At 38.3% G+C, this 18,718-nt stretch overlaps 1 protein-coding gene across 4 annotated transcripts in view; it reads right to left on the minus strand.

Moving 5' to 3' along the window:
• Positions 1 to 18,718, minus strand: part of chd3 (chromodomain helicase DNA binding protein 3) — a 66,064-nt gene that overhangs the window by 37,001 nt on the left and 10,345 nt on the right. For 3 of the 4 annotated variants that reach the window (XM_067401763.1, XM_067401759.1, XM_067401762.1), the window contains exons 6-26: positions 18,040 to 18,167; positions 17,821 to 17,950; positions 17,124 to 17,299; positions 16,721 to 16,978; positions 15,394 to 15,597; positions 15,101 to 15,318; positions 14,875 to 15,006; positions 13,878 to 13,968; positions 12,982 to 13,173; positions 12,645 to 12,845; positions 12,280 to 12,417; positions 10,044 to 10,165; positions 9,658 to 9,831; positions 9,275 to 9,416; positions 8,904 to 9,035; positions 8,448 to 8,565; positions 4,784 to 4,908; positions 4,356 to 4,587; positions 3,960 to 4,129; positions 2,264 to 2,441; positions 101 to 187 (exon numbers count right to left, since the gene is read on the minus strand). In XM_067401763.1, coding sequence (XP_067257864.1) covers positions 101 to 187; positions 2,264 to 2,441; positions 3,960 to 4,129; positions 4,356 to 4,587; positions 4,784 to 4,908; positions 8,448 to 8,565; positions 8,904 to 9,035; positions 9,275 to 9,416; positions 9,658 to 9,831; positions 10,044 to 10,165; positions 12,280 to 12,417; positions 12,645 to 12,845; positions 12,982 to 13,173; positions 13,878 to 13,968; positions 14,875 to 15,006; positions 15,101 to 15,318; positions 15,394 to 15,597; positions 16,721 to 16,978; positions 17,124 to 17,299; positions 17,821 to 17,950; positions 18,040 to 18,167 — 3,348 coding nt within the window. The remainder of the gene's footprint in view (positions 1 to 100; positions 188 to 2,263; positions 2,442 to 3,959; positions 4,130 to 4,355; positions 4,588 to 4,783; positions 4,909 to 8,447; positions 8,566 to 8,903; positions 9,036 to 9,274; positions 9,417 to 9,657; positions 9,832 to 10,043; positions 10,166 to 12,279; positions 12,418 to 12,644; positions 12,846 to 12,981; positions 13,174 to 13,877; positions 13,969 to 14,874; positions 15,007 to 15,100; positions 15,319 to 15,393; positions 15,598 to 16,720; positions 16,979 to 17,123; positions 17,300 to 17,820; positions 17,951 to 18,039; positions 18,168 to 18,718) is intronic. The other variant, XM_067401761.1, reaches the window with a different exon arrangement.

Consider the following 18,718-nt stretch of genomic DNA (forward strand, 5'->3'; position numbering starts at 1 on the left):
CTCTTTATCACCTTTAACATTACTATTTAATTATGTTTATTTTATTTTTTTATTATTAAGAACAAAGTGGGAAAGGGTAGTGTGTCTGTGCAGTTCTCACCCTCAGGCCTCTCATCAAAGTCCTCATCTTCTTCCTCTGAGCCCACAGAGTACTCTGATTGGTTATCTGAAATGTCAGCATGCCACTCTGCAACAGCATATAAAATAGAGCACTGTCAGTAACAAGCACTCAGTACAAACCACAGTACAGAGTATGTTCAGCAGTGGTCAAACAATTACCATGCAGCAGAATCCTCAAATAAAGCCCAACCAAAATATTAAATATCAGTTTGGCAACTCTCTCCAACAGTGGAAAAAAGACACATGCGATTATTTCAGATTTGGCTCTTTTGTGAAAAAATGTTCTGTATCTCCACTTATCCAACCATCCACACACATTCTATTCAAATTCCGCTGTCAAAGAGAATGATTTAGCCCTACAGAAAAAAAGCAGAGCTGCTTAAACAAAAATTAGTGAAGCACAGGCCATTGTTGAATTTTAAAAAAGGCCAGCGGATTGTTCTCTGTGCATATGTAATATATTCTGCAGAGGGTATGCCGCAACATTACAACCTTGCAAGTCAGGTTGCTTGGATACACAAAGAAAAGTATGTGTACTTACAGTTTATCTTAAATATCACTGTAATTATGCAGCAGTAAGCACCACTGCGAAACCATAAATTCTATACTACTCCTTTTTGGAGAAAACCTCCTTTTTCGTTTGTGTTATTTGTCTTTTTCCTGACCATTTTGTTTTTCACTTTTTGACACATAAATGAAAAGCTGCCACACTTTTGCATCCCCTGGGTGTTGTGGATGTAGCTGTTTTTGAGTCAACTGCATGTGGCTGTTCTAACCTGACCAAAGCAGCAGTGTGTGGGATATGCTCTTTCTTTCCTACTCAATCAAAAGTAAAGTAGTAAACCACATGCCGAGAATGAAACTGCTACAAGATGTAATTTCAGAGATTTAAATGAGATAATATGCTGCATTTATAGGACAAGCATAAACATGGTTATAGTAATAAAAGGCAAGAAAAATGGGCTAATTAGAATACAGTGGGGTCCAAAAGTCTGAGACCACACTGAAAATCTTGGATTCAAAATTCACTTTAAACCATGACAGACTTAAAATATTACAAATATTTCACAATTTATAGGTTCCTACATCATTTGATGATCACCTTATTATTGCATTTGGATGCCTGGTGTTTGGGAACGCAATCATATGAGGTGCTTCTGGGAGGTCATTATACCAAATTATTCTGATGACGAACTTTGGCTGAGGAATTTCAGAATGACCAAACCAATATTTGAGATGCGGTGCAATGAAATTGTTCCGCTGGTTAGTCCAGTCATCCAGTCACAGTTATCCAGTATCCCATAAGTGTGCGCTGACTGGCCGGACACACAGGAAACACCAGAACCCACCATTTTTTTTAAAAAAAAAGAAGCAATGTACACACACATATTATAGCCAATATGTTTACTCCACAAACTAACTCTACAAACACGGAAAACAACAATGGATCTCAACCTTTACGCTAAAAAGGAAAATCTAATGCAACTTTGGACCAACCAAAACATGATTATGTACTTCTGCTCAGCTAGCGACACTGGGCATGAACCACACAGTAAACTTTTTCATATACTATCTACTTTCTTTGTATAACAGTTCTATCTAATAATGTATTAGACAGGACTGTTTAACAGATCATAAATCAATGGAGAATAGGAGTGCTGTGTGCTCAGGATCTGGCGTTCTCAGTGGCATCAAAATAAAAGTCATAACAACAAGCGCGGCTTACGTCACTTCAGAGTTCCTACTGGAGGTGTGAATGCAACAGTAAAATGGCCCTAGGGGAACTGTTAGTTCTCGGGGAACCACCCTGGTGGCAAGTACCTAGAAATAAGTTCCTAGAACTACCTGGTGCGACAAAAGCCCCTAAAGTGATGTGAGTTTTTTGCTGCGCATTGAGGGATTTATTCAGTAAATATTTTTATATCGTAGTTTATGCATATGTCTTCTTATCGGATAAAAATTGTATCCACCTCTATTTAGCACACAAATTTTTAATGCGTATTTTTAGAATTTATGTGTATCTTGCCGTTTCCATCCAGTGTTCTTAAAATAGAAAATAGATGGAAACATAGCTAGTGACCAAAATGCAACATACCAAATACTAAGAAATGACTGAAATTCTGTAGGAAGTGTTGAACTGTACCTTGGTCCTCCTGAGCTGCGTCATTGTAGTTGACCTGTTTGCGGACTCTTTTTCCTTTGCCAAGATTGCGGGCCAGATCTTCCTGCTGCTGTTCATAGTGATGCCTCAAGAGTTTCTCCCAGTAATCAGGATCCACATTCTCTTCCTGCTTGATGATTTCTCTCTCGATCTCTTCTATCTGGACACACAATCACAGTGAGATCTCCTTAATATTTTGATTAGTTAATATTTTGCTTTTATTTCTCATAGAGACCAATAAGATTAATGGAGAGCAAATGGAGACCAAGACTCCTGCTTTTCACATGTTTCCCCTTACAGAAAGCTTCCAGTAATCTCCAATTTCCACTAGAGTTGAGTCAGACATATCAAAACAACTCTGTGGGTTAGTTCACCCAAACATGTAAATTCTGTCATTAATTACTCACCCTCATGTCATTCTACACCCGTAAGATCTTCGTTCATCTTCGGAACACAAATTAAGATATTTTTGTTAAAATCTGATGGCTCAGTGAGGCCAGCAAGATAATTAAAACTTTCAAATGCCCAGAAAGGTACTAAAGTTATATTTAAAACAGTTCATGTGACTACAGTGGTTCAACCTTAATGTTATGGAGCAATGAGAAATACTTTTTGTGCACCAAAAAAACAAAATAACGGGATAATATCTAGTGATGGGCGATTTCAAAACACTGCTTCATGAAGCTTTGAAGCTTTATGAATCTTTTGTTTCGAATCAGTGGTTCGGAGCACCAAAGTCATGTGATTTCAGTAAAAACGTGGCTTCGTTATGTCATAAAAGTTTTGAAGTTTCAACAGTTCACGTGACTTTGGCATTTTGATACGGGCTCCAAACCACTGATTCGAAACAAAAGATTCGTAAATTAACTTGCTGTCAATGCAGGCCTCACTGACCAATCGGATTTTATCAAATATATCTTACTTTGTGTTCTGAAGATGAACAAAGGTCTTACGGGTGTGGAACAACATGAAGGTGAGTAATTAATGACATTTTTGACGATTTTTGGGTGAACTAACCATACAGATCATCACGGGGGGCTTGAGATCAATGGGGGACTAAGCACCCCCAAGTCCCCCCTTGTTGCCGAGAGCCTACTCTACTTGATCAGAAGGCCAGGTCTGTTGTCATTAGTCTACCACTTACAGCGCTTGTCAGAAAGAAAATGCCTATTACCATATCTGAATTTCAGCTCCGGAGGCTTCCTCAGTACTTAATACACAGTGAATGATGGCGTCAGTTTTTCCATATCAATTCAAGCGCTTGTCCAAATGCCTTTGAAGTGCAACAAAGTGGATTTGCAGCGCTGAAAACAGCATCTGCTCAACATGTCGTCAACAAGAACTAAACCTTTCCAGGTCTCAGCTACAACTACAGTGATTGAGGGTCAAAGAAGACGTTGTTTGCGGGCAGTCAGTGAAGACCATAGACTGGCATTGCAAAATATGTTGAGACTGGAATTGCTAATGACTTGTTTCAGCAGTTCAGAAACAATTCTTTCTTTTAGGATACAACAGCTTGTAACAATATTTGTTGTGCATTTTGACCTTTAAAACTTTGCAGACCTTAACATTCACAAACAGCTATAGTACACACTGCATTAAAGGTAATATTCAAAAAAGCATAATAGCGGCACTTTAACAGTTCCACTCTTTGATACTCCTCAAAAACATCCCCCACCTTGTCATCTTCTCTGACAGTATACTGGGCAACCTTGAAGGAGCTCAGATACTCGTTCATGTTCTGCATGTCAGAGTCATCTGTGGCGTCCTGGCTGCGGTCTAGCAGTCGCTCGATGGCGGCGTTGTCGTAGTGAATGACACTGCTGTCATCATCCTTATTGTCCCCTGCTGAAAATAATAAACACACAGGTGAACCTTCAGTATAATAAAGTGTTTTTGGTCATTCAGAGCAGGGATGTTGGGCACAAACATGAGGTACAGAGCAAGTTCTTTCATAACATTTAAACACTGGTTTTGATTGGTTGACACAATTATTAAATTGTTCATTTGCTTATTATTAATTCACAGGTTCATTAAATTCTTCACATCAACCGATTTATCTTATCAATCCCACCCTCAATCTCATCCTTGAAAAGCTCCTCAGTGCCGAACTTGAGGATGTCGTCCAGCTCTTGCTTAGACATGGATCCGGCTTTTGAGCCCAGACCTGGGCGCACCACCAGGTGAGTGAGCATCATCTTCCTTTTGGCCACCTGAGTGATTCGTTCCTCAACCGAGGCCCGAGTCACAAAACGGTATATCATCACCTTATTGGCCTGACCAATCCGGTGAGCTCGGCTGAAGGCCTGAGAGAAAGAGGTAATATTCGAGACGACTTAGAAACTTCTACATTGAGCTTCTTAAAATATGTTTAGCTTTGAAACCTCACAGATGCTTTTCTGAGTACTCAAACTGTCCACTAGATGGCAAAATACATGACAAAGAAAATAGCCGGAACAAAACCGACAAGTGTCACACAAGTAAAGTGAGTATCTAATTTACCTGAATGTCATTGTGGGGATTCCAGTCAGAGTCAAAGATGATGACTGTGTCCGCAGTGGCCAAGTTGATGCCCAGACCGCCCGCCCGTGTAGAGAGAAGAAAACAAAACTGACACGCTCCAGGAGCTGTAAGACAGACAGAGAGAGATTTTATGCAGATATTTAAAGATATTTACACTATGTAACTTTTTGGTTCAAAAATTAACATACACTACCGCTCAAAAGTTTGGGATCGGTAAGATTTTTAATTTAAAATAAGTTTTGTCTGCTCACCAAGGCTTAATTTATTTAATTAAAAATATAGTAAAAACAGTAATATTGTGAAAAATATTACAATTTAAAATAACTGTTTTATATTTGAATATATTTTACAAAGTAATTTATTCTTGTGTTGCCAAAGCTGAATTTTCAGCATTATTACTCCAGTCTTCAGTGTCACATGATCCTTCAGAAATCATTATAATATGATGATTAGTTCCTCAAGAAATATTTGTTATTATTATCAATGTTGAAAACAGTTGTGTACTTTTTTTTCAGGATTCCTTGATGAATAGAAAGTTCAAAAGAACAGCATTTATCTAAAATACAAAGCTTTTGTAACATTTTACACTACCATTCAAAAGTTTGGGGTCAGTAAGAATTTTTATTTTTATTTTTAAAAAATATATATTATACTTTTAAAGAAATTAATACTTTTATTCGGCAAAGATGCATTAAATCAATCAAAAGTGGCAGTAAAGACATTTAAAATGTTACAAAAGATTAGATTTCAAATAAACGCTGTTCTTTTGAACTTTCTATTCATCAAATAATCCTGAAAAAAAATATTGTACACAAATATTTCATACAATTGTAAACAATAAATGTTTCTTGAGCAGCAAATCAGCATATTAGAATAATTTCTGAAGGATCATGTGACACTGAAGACTGGAGTAATGATGCTGAAAATTCTGCTTTGCCATCACATGAATAAATTACATTTTAAAATATTTTCAAATAGAAAACAGTTATTTTAAATTGTAATAATATTTCACAATATTACTGTTTTTACTGTATTTTTAATTAAGTAAATGCAGCCTTGGTGAGCAGACGAAACTTCTTTTAAAAACATTAAAAATCTTACCGATCCCAAACTTTTGAGCGGTAGAGTAATTACATACATACATCATCAATCCTTCTTCCAAAATTTGTTTGTCTTAGTTTGATTCACTATGGGTTTATATTTTAGACCTATTGGGATGGTTTTCATAGGAAATTGTGTACATACATCACTCGCCCATGCGCGTCTCGTCATATCCGTAAATAGAGAAAAGTCTCTCCGACTACTCTGATGCATGTATGATGTGGGAGTTGCATAGGTTAGTTTACACACTGAGTGAGAAAAGTTGACATGGAGCAGCTAAATCTCATACATCCGGGGAATCACCCTAAGCACAACCAAAACAATGTTCAATGTTTTTAACCTAGAGTTTTTTTTTTTTTTAACCAATAGGTTACATAGTGTACCTTTATCTTTTTTTTTCTTTTTTTTTTTAACAGATACTGAAATTTTGCTATGCCCCTAATACCTTTCATTTAAATATATCTACAAAGCTAACATTGAGCATGTGTTGAGGTTAACGACATGCGAGAATAAAGAATATATATTGAGAAATGCAACTTACAGAGGTAATGTGTCCCAAACAAGTTAAGAAGAGGATTACTTTGCTGCCAAAAGGGGTGCAACTTTTGTTGTCTGTTTGGATTTTTAAAAATCCAAAAAAAGGGATGTAGAATTTTTCATAGCGTGATAAGATTTTTGTCATACATTTTGGCCACCCAAAAAGTCATCATAACAAATAACACAATGATTAAAACCTCAATAAAACACATTCAATCAACCTCAACACCACAAAATACCAAAATAAAATCTCCCATCAACACAAAATAAAAATATAATTATAGCACCACTGTTGTTCAAATGTTTATATATCTTTCAATACTTTGAAACATTCAAATTCAACAATCATTCCAGACTTTATAAACCCTTTAAACAGAGGTATAATGTCCCAACCATGTCTGTTCTCAAGTAATTTTGTCCTATTGTTTTGCTTACCCGAAAATAAAATAAATCAACTGCCATTTTAAGATAAGACATTTGACATTTGCATAAACTTTTCTCCACATCTGAAAAACAACTGACTGAATAGCTCAAAGAATGGATTGTATCTTACAAACAAAGAAAAATAGTCTCTCTAAATTCACAAAACACACATTTATCATCAACATTTGGACTGGGAAGAGAGAGGAGAAGGGGGGGGAGTAAAGATGACTTTGTGATGACATTTTAATAGCTATTAAAACCAAACCTCTGGCTCAGTGTTTCTTAAACATTTCAGACCACCTTTGTTCAAGACCATCCAAGCACCTAGTGACCAATTTTTTCAGCATTGAGCAAATTGGCATCTCTTGAGCACAAGCTTAAGAACTGTCAGTTATGTGTTTTGATTAATATTAATATTCCTATAGTCCATATGAATCATACCGCTGCAAGACCCTCATGATACTCGCATGCACCCTGACTGGCATTTTACAGATCTGTGGACAATCTGGACATATATCATATCATTTAGAGAGGATTTCAATGTTACTGCATGTGCAGTTTTTTTTAAAAGAAATAAATACCAAATGTATTTAAAAATTGAGGCAATGTAGATAATCTCTTAAAACTTCTATCTTTCTAGAAGCGCTCGGAATCGGAACAGGTCTGTCAAACTAGTTTCATTATTGATATCATGCGCAAATCTAAGTGCTGAATCCAAGGTTTTTGAGTTCACAGCAGACTGCTCTTAAAGCTTGATGCAATCTAGCATTAGATGCCACTCACAGATTCTGAGGGCGAACAGAATAATATCTCACCCGTTTTCTCAATCACCTCAGTTTTGCTGCTCTCTTTTTAGGGCATTTACTGAAAGTGTTAAAAGTAGGGCACAGCTTGACGAAATTCATACAGGGTTTCTGCAGTTTTTATGAATGTAATTGTAAGACTTTAAAAAAAAAAAACTTTTTAAGAGCAAGTAAATAAAATTTATTAAGGGATAAATTGAAGGGAACACAATGTGTCGATGGGTTCTCTAAATGTTAAGGGAGAAACACAATGAGTTGTAATAGTTGAAAATACAGCTTCAACAGATATCCATTACTTTGTAATTTATTTTACAAAGAAAAAATTAGCTTGAATTGCTCTGCTTCTAACCACTAGAATAATGAAATAACTGTTACTGTATCCTCTGATCACATTGCACAAAAGTGATGTACTTTCTCAGTGTTTTCATTTTGTTTTCCAGTTCAAATGTCTAAAGATTCTTATATCGAAATTTACAGGAAATACAAAAGTCTTGTTTTCTGTGAAACCGATCAAAAAAAATTTGAGTTTATTGTTAAAACTGGAACAAATATCTGCCAATGGGCTAAGAAAAATCAGTTTTTCATAACTCATTGGCAGATATTTGTTCTTATTTAAGCATAAACCCACTTAATTTTGATCATTTTCACAGAAAACAAGACTTACATTTGTGTTACATTTGCGCATCTTGATAAAACATTGGGAAACAGGATACATGCACACTACATATTACTCAGAGTATTTATCTACAAAACATGTATATGTGGAGAGCTGCTCTTACCGTTGAATCTGTCGATGGCTTCCTGTCTGAGAGCTCCAGTAATGCCTCCATCAATTCGCTCATATTTATAACCCTCATAATCCAAGAAATCCTCTAGCAAATCCAGCATCTTGGTCATCTAAGTAGGAAACAAGTGTGTGTAAATATTTATATGACCCAATCATACTTTTCAGAGCAAGTACCACATCTGATCAAATCAGACCAAGCATGTCATTGGCTCCATATTAGACTGCAATAATTAGAAACACAAAGCGGTATTCAATTTGAATAGAAATAACACATGGTAAAAACAATATATTTTGTAATATTTTTTGTATTTTACATTTCTAGAGTTTCTGCTGTGTACCACCTGGGGGCACTAAACATTACACAATTTGAGAGTCCATGCACTAGCAAATACAGCAGCTTCTTTTGTGACATGTGTAAATAACAGGTTATGTGAATGTGCATTTGTACCTGAGAGAACACTAGCACTCGGTGGCCTTGTTCTTTCAGTTTTCTGAGCATTTTCTGCAGCAGCATGAGTTTCCCAGAGGCCTTAGTGAGACCGACACCTTCATAAGCTCCACTTGGTGTTTTGGGAGCTTCCTGCAACACACAAACACAACAAAACAGCCTATGATACATATATGCACAACAAAAAAAAAAAACTGACAAACGGTAAACTCAACATTTTGGCTGCATTTGAACAACATTTTCTAACAGCAGGTGGCAGTATTTCACACTACACAAGTTAAAATGGGCCCAAAAAGAGCCAAAAACCCATCCAAATGTTCTAAATCTCAATGTTTTCTTGAAGCTGTCAAAGATACAGTGTGCGTTCTTACGGCAGAAGCGACAGGGAAGAGGTAGGGGTGGTTGCAGCACTTTTTTAGGTCCATCATAATGTTGAGCAGAGACACCTGGTTCCCTCCTCCCTTAGAATTCAGCGCCTCAAAGTTGCGTGTCAGAATGAACTTGTAGTATTTTCTGTTCACACACAAGTTACACACAAAAATCAAATGAAAAAAAAAAAAAAAAACACTCCACATAACTCTATATATCGGCTATTTCTCTTTTTGTATTGAATGTTTCAAGCTGGCACGCATAATGTGAAATATATATTTAAGCAATTTAACTGATTTAATTACTTTTGCTAATAATTTTGAGATGTATGAATAAATTCAACGTCATCGCATTTTGTTTGTGATACTGATGTTGTGGGTCTCACTTCTGCATGGGGCTGAGCTCCACTCGGACGATCAGCTCAGTTTTAGCCGGCATGTTCTTAAACACATCAGCTTTGAGTCTCCGGAGCATGTGTGGGCCGAGCAGGTCATGCAGTTTCTTGATCTGGTCCTCCTTAGAGATGTCCGCAAATTCCTCTAGAAAACCCTCTAGATTGCTGAGGGACAGAAACAAAGTTAGTTGATTGAAGTGTCTGAGTTGATGTGTACATCCAGTGGACCCAAAAAGTATCAGAACACTTCAGACAAACTAAAAAAAACAATATATAATTGCATTAGATAACATACTACGTTTTACTGTCAAAATAATTTGTTGGGCCACTTTTATAGTCTAGAGTGTATAAATATGCTTTTATGTGTTTGGTGGTACTTGAAGCGGTTGGGCGTCAGGAAGTTGAGCAGGTGGAAAAGTTCTTCCAGGTTATTCTGGAGTGGCGTTCCTGTTAGCAGCAGCTTGTGGTCTATCTTGTAGTCATTCAGTCTCCTGAAGAACTAACAGACCACAACAACAGACTTCAGTTAATAAAACACACACACAAAATACATTTTTCTCTCAACTGGAAACATAAAAAAAAAAAAAGGTGTATTAAACCAAGGTAAGCAGCACTTCCAGAATGCAATTTATGTATGTGTAGATTTTCCTCAATGTACAGTGGGTACGGAAAGTATTCAGACCCCCTTAAATTTTTCACTCTTTGTTATATTGCAGTCATTTGCTAAAATCTTTTAAGTTCATATTTTTTCCTCAATAATGTACACACAGCACCCCATATTGACAGAAAAACACAGAATTGTTGACATTTTTGCAGATTTATTAAAAAAGAAAAACTGAAATATCACATGGTCCTAAGTATTCAGACCCTTTGCTGTGACACTCATATATTTAACTCAGGTGCTGTCCATTTCTTCTGATCATCCTTGAGATGGTTCTACACCTTCATTTGAGTCCAGCTGTGTTTGATTATACTGATTGGACTTGATTAGGAAAGACCTTATATAATACCTATATAAGACCTTACAGCTCACAGTGCATGTCAGAGCAAATGAGAATCATGAGGTCAAAGGAACTGCCTGAAGAGCTCAGAAACAGAATTGTGGCAAGGCACAGATCTGGCCAAGGTTACAAAAAAAATTCTGCTGCACTTAAGGTTTCTAAGAGCACAGTGGCCTCCATAATCCTTAAATGGAAGACGTTTGGGACGACCAGAACCCTTCCTAGAGCTGGCCGTCCGGCCAAACTGAGCTGTCGGGGGAGAAGAGCCTTATTGAGAGAGGTAAAGAAGAACCCAAAGATCACTGTGGCTGAGCTCCAGAGATGCAGTCGGGAGATGGGAGAAAGTTGTAGAAAGTCAACCATCACTGCAGCCCTCCACCAGTCGGGGCTTTATGGCAGAGTGGCCCGACGGAAGCCTCTCCTCAGTGCAAGACACATAAAAGCCTGCATGGAGTTTGCCAAGATGGTGAGAAATAACATTCTCTGATCTGATGAGACCAAGATAGAACTTTTTGGCCTTAATTCTAAGCGGTATGTGTGGAGAAAACTCATCACCTGTTCATTACAGTCCCAACAGTGAAGCATGGTGGTGGCAGCATCATGCTGTGGGAGTGTTTTTCAGCTGCAGGGACAGGACGACTGGTTGCAATCGAGGGAAAGATGAATGTGGCTAAGTACAGGGATATCCTGGACGAAAACCTTCTCCAGAATGCTCAGGACCTCAGACTGGGCCGAAGGTTTACCTTCCAACAAGACAATGACCCTAAGCATACAGCTAAAATAATGAAGGAGTGGCTTCACAACAGGATCTGCAAGGAGGAATGGCAGAGGATCCCCAAATCCAGGTGTGAAAAACTTGTTGCATCTTTCCCAAAAAGACTCATGGCTGTATTAGATCAAAAGGGTGCTTCTACTAAATACTGATCAAAGGGTCTGAATACTTAGGACCATGTGATATTTCAGTTTTTCTTTTTTAATAAATCTGCAAAAATGTCAACAATTCTGTGTTTTTCTGTCAATATGGGGTGCTGTGTGTACATTAATGAGGAAAAAAAATGAACTTAAATGATTTTAGCAAATGGCTGCAATATAACAAAGAGTGAAAAATTTAAGGGGTCTGAATACTTTCTGTACCCACTGTATATACCCTAACCCTACCCTAGTTTGGGTCAGGAAGATTTTTTTAAAAGTAATTAATATTGTTATTCAGCAAGGACTCTTTAAATTGATCAAAAGTGACAGTACAGATTTTTACATTGTTACAAAAATGCCCTATTTAAAGGAGCTATATATACGAATTGTCATGTATTAATTGCATTTTTTATTGCCGATATGTGAACAACTTGAATTATTATTTATTATGATGGTTTATAAAAGTGCAGGTTTACTTCTGTCATCCATTTGTCATCTACTATGTTGCAAAGAATCCAAAAAGTAATTTCCTTTCCTGTATTAAATTAGAAAAAAATTCTAATTAAATTTAAATCTACCAAACTCTCTCTCTCTGTCACACACACACGCACGTACGCACACATGTATACGAGAACACAAGAACACACACACAAACCAATCCTGGACAGAAAACCGGGAAAAACCCATGAAGTCAGTATACCTTAGACTGGTTGTTTTTGAGACGGTGGGCTTCATCCACTACAAGACAGGCCCAGTCAATGGATTTAAGAACATTCTGGTCTATAGTCACAAGCTCATAGGACGTCAACAACACATGGAACTTAATGGGTGCTTCTCTCTGGAGAAATGATAGGCAGAAAATCAAAAGAATGGTTACAGTAAAAGCAATTTATTGTATGTTTCTTCTTACATTAGCAAATTACATCTTTTCTCCCCTCTCTCATACTATGGCTCCTCTCCTTCAGCCATTTTACTTCTCTTCATTTTCCTCCTCACACTGTCCATCTTTGCATTTCACCTCTCCAATCACCAACCATTTCATCCTTTCAGCACTCATCTCCTCACCCGTAATTTGAAGGCTTTCTTTCCTCCCTTAACCGCCGTGTCGTCGAAGGTGAACTCATTCTCACGGATGATGGCCCTGCTGTCCTTGTCTCCGGTGTAGGTGACAACGTAGAAGTCGGGAGCCCACATCTCAAACTCCCTCTCCCAGTTAATGATTGTGGAGAGTGGTGCACTCACCAGGAAAGGCCCTTTAGTGTGACCCTTGTGAGAGAAATAAACCAAGTGATAAGGAAGGAAGGACAGGAGAGGAACAGGAAGGGAGAGAGAAAATATAACGTAAAGTTCAAAGCTTTATTTGTCATTTAACATAGACTTTTGTAACCTGACCCACACAGACCTCTTTAAATAGTGAGTAGAGGAAGACAATGGTCTGGATGGTCTTGCCCAAGCCCATTTCATCAGCCAGGATGGTGTCGGTACCCTGAGCCCAGGAGAAGCGTAGCCAGTTCAGCCCCTCCAGCTGGTAGAGGTGCAGCGTCCCTCCTGTCTCTGTCACAAAGTCTGGTTGCTCCTCATACTTGATTGTGGGCTGGAAGAAGAGAGATGGGTAGAGAAGTGGTGAGAAAAGACAGAGAGAAGGGTAATCCTACATGCCCCAAAAGCTTTAAACGGGACCTTTTTACAAGATGTAATAAAAGTCTCTGGTGTCCCCAAAATGTGTCTGTGAAGTTTCAGCTCAAAATACCCCACAGATCATGTGTGTCCCTTTAAATGCAAATGAGCTGCTGCTCTCGGCCCCCTTTCCAGAAGAGGGTGGAGCTTTAACAGCTCCTGCTTTAGATATTCAACAACAACAAAGCTGGAGAATCTCACACATTCAAAATGAGGATTGTCAGTAACGGTGTTCAGCCTTACATTGTTCAAACCAGAGTCGGACACTGATGGAGAGACTCAGGAAGAAGTTTTAGAATGCATCTGGACGTTTCTGAATGATTAGTTGATAAATTTATGTAGTTGCTGCGGAGTTGATTAACTCATCGACTAGCATGTGCCGTTATGTTAATCTTTTGTGCAAATCCAGCATTGAACTGACCCTCAACCTGACCAATATTATTTTAAAAAATGACTAATTATGCTTCACACTGAAAGAGATGTCCATCTGCTAAACAGATTATGAGAACACCATTCTGACTATGTAGTACTTGTTTGATTTTACTACAGACTTTAGCAAAAATTGTACTTGGCCAAAAGATATTAGAACCACTGGTATAAAAGACAGGGGCTGACACTAACATCATTAACAGGCGTGCTTGGAGCTTCATCATTCTCCTCTCTCCTCCTCATCTTCCTTGGCTTCTCTGGGTCTTCCCTCATCACTTCCTCCCTGTGATAAAAAAAAGAACAGAACACTGCATCATTCAAGATATATTGATAGAAAACTAAAAACATTATGTAAAAGAGGTTATAATGCAGATGTAGCACATTAAAGGTACAATATGTAAAATTTTTGCAGTAAAATATAAAAAAAAAACACTAGGCTAGTGTTATATATTTTGTCCAGCTGATTACAAACAGTATCTCTAATGTTTTCAACTACTTGTAAATCATGAGAAAATTCCCATTCTAAACAGTGACACAGGGCAGTGCAGTCGCCTGTCAATGACGTCAGTTACCTTTGTTACCGCCTTTACTGACGTAGAAACCACATGACAACAGTGCCGTGGACAAATGCGGAAGTAGTGTCTAGCGTCCAGCAAACCACTAGCTCGCTTCAAGCAGTTCCTTATTTACTTCTTGCACGTTTTATGGTGGATTGTGTTACTTATTTATGGAACATAATTACTGTTTACCATCTGCCGCTGGTTCTGTCGACAAGGACAGCTCCCGTAAACTCATGACCGGAAAAGCGGAAGGGGCGCCGGTGACTGTTTCATAATAAAAGTCCCGTTGCTCGTGAGGCGTGTGTTGATCAATCGCTCCAGCTCCTCGTTCAGCTCCCGCAACACTCGGTCCTGCTCTGCTTCATACTACAGTAACGTTAATAATCGCATCCACGAACATGAGTTCTTCCGGACTCCAATCCCTATTCTTTTGCACCGTCCGTTGAGTTAGAGACCACATGTCCCAAGTTTCCGCTCTAAAACTTGGTGTCATCAAACTACGCCTTTGTTTTGAATAGGCTTCTAGCGACCTCTAGCGGAAAAAAATATCACAAATTGTACCTTTAAAGTCAAAGTTTAGTGAATAAGGATCATCCATCTATGTATGAAACATCTATGTATGACTGCACCTGTGTCTCCAGTATGCCGTTTTGTATGCACTAAACTCAGGGATGTCCAGCTCATCTCTCTCCCAGGTGCACTGGTCATAGGTCAGATCTCTCCATTTAACCAGGTAGTGGTAGTTGCCCTTCTTATCCACGCTGTGCGCACACAAACACACTTTAATCTTCGGACAGTACAAAGTTTTAGTATATACAGTATAATATAGTTGATTAACACAAAAAACACACACACCTATGACTGATTATCCTGTGAACCATCATCCATTCTGGCTTGATGCCATATCGATAGTACTTCTCCTCCAGAATCGCATATTGAGGGTCTTTGGCCCGCCGCTTTTCACTTTTCCCAGAATCCTCCTCTCCCCCAGAGCCGTAGTCCAGACTTGGCGGCTCGTCCATGTCCGTTTTCCTCTGGTAGTTCCGGAACATCACAGAGTGGAAGATCTCGAGCTGAGGAAGGACAGATGGATAAGAGAAAAGTCTGTACATCCTGTAACATCTCACACATCTGCCTCACTCTCGCACCTGTAGCTCTGTAATCCAGGTGCAGTGCCAGTAGGACTGTGCCGCTAGCTTCACAAAGAACTCTCTCTCTGGACGACCCTTCATGGGCGGAGGGGGCGGGGCATCAGGGGGTGCATCTGGGGGTGGAGGGACAGGAACAGGGGGTGGGGGATCACCCCATCGCCAGTGCAGAATTTTTTGCACTCGCCCTTTGATTGGTGGACACTGAAAAACAGACAACAGAAGTTAACAGCAGATTGTATTCAAAATTTCTGCTAGACTGACCACTGAGGAATTTGTGATGTATTAAATATAAATTAAAATCACAAGCAATAACCTAATATTTGACTTTGTCCCCAAACCCAATCAAAATCAGCACAACTCAACTTACTTATCCCATCTAAATTTAACCCAATTCAAATCAGCCAAACCCATCTCAGTTAACACGCCTCTTTTTAACCCAAATCATTCCAAGTCTTTACTTCTCTTTATATACTATATATTATTTTATTGTGTGTATTAAAAATACATAAAATGCTAGATATATACAGATGCAATTTATTGCTGTGATGCAAAGCTGAATTTTCAGCATCATTACCCCAGTCTTCAGTGTCACATGATCCTTCAGAAATCATTCTTATACGCTGAAGATATTATCTAATATGCTAAAGAAATTTTTTTATTATTATAAATGTTGAAAACAGTTGTTTTTCTGAATATTTCTGTGAAAACTGATACAATTTTAATCAGGATTCTTTGATGAAAACAAAGTTTTTTAAAAAAAAGTCTTTGTGTCCTTGCTAAATAAAAGTATTATTTTTTTTTAACAACCCCATATATATTTCACACATAAATTAACAAAATTACAGCTTGTAAAATAAGTTTAAAAATATTCTTTTCAGAAGTGATATTTACCTTGAATTTCTTTCTTTTCTTCACACATCACATGTCTCATATTTCATCTCAAGCATGCTCTTCACTGACACTGTTGTCTCCACCAAGTACACTAACTTTTGAAAAAACTTCATTAGGGCCAATTTGTTTGTTGTGGTGACTCCACAACTACGGGACATCCACCCGTCATTTTTCCACTTTAAATACTGAAATGGTTTAAGTTTCTATTTCCACAGTTTTAATTCTTAGTTTAAGGTTTAATGTTTGGGTAAGAGACAAAAACTGCATAAAAGCAAAAAAGACATTTCAAAATCAGCAAATATCAATGATGGAGTTATTGCAAAACGTTTTCAAGACACTTTCAATGCAACAAAAATTAGTCAATATTAAGCCCTAGGACATAAAATTGGCAGTCACGATAGAAACACCTGTGTAGTGACAATGTATTACTCACAGTGCAGCGTGGACAGAGCCATTCTCCGTTGGGAATCTCCGGTAGTGGGGGATTCAGGCAGTGAATGTGATAGGATGACGGGCAGGAGTCACAGCACAGCAGCTCTCCTCCATCTTTACACACACGACAGAACTCCATGTGATCATCCTCCTCTTCCTCTCCACCAAGCCCAGCCTCCACATCCCGGACATCATCACACTCCTCTTCAAAGTCCTCAAAGTCTTCTTCCTTTGCTTCCCACTGGATCCCTTCTTTCTCCTAAAAAACATGGACTTTCATTACAATGAATCTAGAAAAGCTTAAAAATCCTACAGAGAGGAAAATATATCAGACAATATCTGACTTCACTGAGTCAAATCAGTCAGTGATTCTATAATGATAGGTTTTGGTGGATGTGACTCACACAGTGAGGGCAGCTCCACTTGCCCTCAGGCGCTTTCTCCAGCTCAGGCTCAAGGCACACCAGGTGGTACGCTCGAGGACAGGTATCACACAGAATGATCTCTCCTCCCTGCTGACACACCTCGCAGTAGTCCTGATGGTCTGTCTCATAGCCATCACCATCCTCATCACCCAGCACTGAGAGCGAAAGCGAGAGATGCAAAATTAATTTGAACTCTCTGATGCATAATGTCCACTTCAGTAAGAAGATTTTAAAAGCGATTTTCAGCCATTAGGTGTGGGTGTGCGGGGTGGGGGGGGCATACAACCAAAATCTTATAACGTCAGTCAGCACGAGTTCTCATGCACGCCCCACTCTTTATTTTCTCATTTGCACATGTTTCTTTATCACTTTAATATGTCAATAACTTTAAGTAGTACTGTGCTATGTGGATAAATTTACATACCAGGATATAGCATAATCTGTAACGTAGACACTTTATATATATCGTTGCTCTGATATATACCGTCATACCACCCAGCTCTAATTGCAGTGAACAATTTCGAATAATTTTTGGGACACAAGAATCGGAAATGATTATATTTTGTTTTCAAGCAAGTTTTTGCTTTTGTGATTTATTTCATAAATCAGAGGGTTAAACAAAAGCATTGTTTTTAAAGACAGATCCAATACAATGATGAGGGGAAAAAACTCTCACCCTTTTTCTTCTTCTTTGCTGGTCGACCCCTTTTGTTCTTCTTGACCCGTCCCGAGCTGTCAGAGCGGACTGAAGAGCTGTGAACGCTGGAGTTCTCCTGCTCAGAGTCGTCCTCATCCACCTCCTCACTCTGCATTACAACCACACACAATCAAACACAACTACTGCACCCAACACACATTTATGTGCACACATTATGCATTACACACAAACTCTCACCGAACTGCTCTTCTTCCTCTTGTTACCAAGTGCTCCCAGTTTGATGCGCAGAGGAGCCATTTTCTTGGGTTTTGGCTTCTTCTTGTCGGAGACACGAGGACTCTTACTGCGTTTCTTGTAGCCAGGGCCTGCCGATAACCAATAAATGGGCAATATTAAAATTATATAACATTTTGTCTTGATAAATTAAAAAATAAAAGACTAAAATCTAAAATTAATTGTCTTAAAACACTACAAGTTCATTTAGCATCACAACATTATAAGGTACGGTATAAAAAAATATTCATTTTGAGATTCACAAAATTAAATTTAATTGCTTATTAAATTAATATTTTATAAGTGCCCATATTATTACCCTTCATGCAGTGTGTACTACAGCTGTTTGTGAATGTAAAAGATGCAAAGTTTTAAAGATCAAAGTGCACGACAAATAAAGTTATTGTCTTCTTAAAGAAAGAATCGATTCTGGACTGCAGAAACGAGTCGTCAGTAAGTCCAGTCTCACTTCCTGTTACAAACCTACGTAACAAAACAATGTAACAAATTTGCATAATGCCAGTATATGGTCTTCATTGGCTGCCCATGAACAACGTCTACTTTGAATGTCAAACACTGTAGTTGTAGCTGAGGCCTGGAAGAGTTTGGTTTGTGTTGTCGACATGTTGAGATGATGCTGTTT

The sequence above is a fragment of the Chanodichthys erythropterus genome, chromosome 11 (genome assembly GCF_024489055.1).
Source record: "Chanodichthys erythropterus isolate Z2021 chromosome 11, ASM2448905v1, whole genome shotgun sequence".
Taxonomy (NCBI): domain Eukaryota; kingdom Metazoa; phylum Chordata; class Actinopteri; order Cypriniformes; family Xenocyprididae; genus Chanodichthys; species Chanodichthys erythropterus.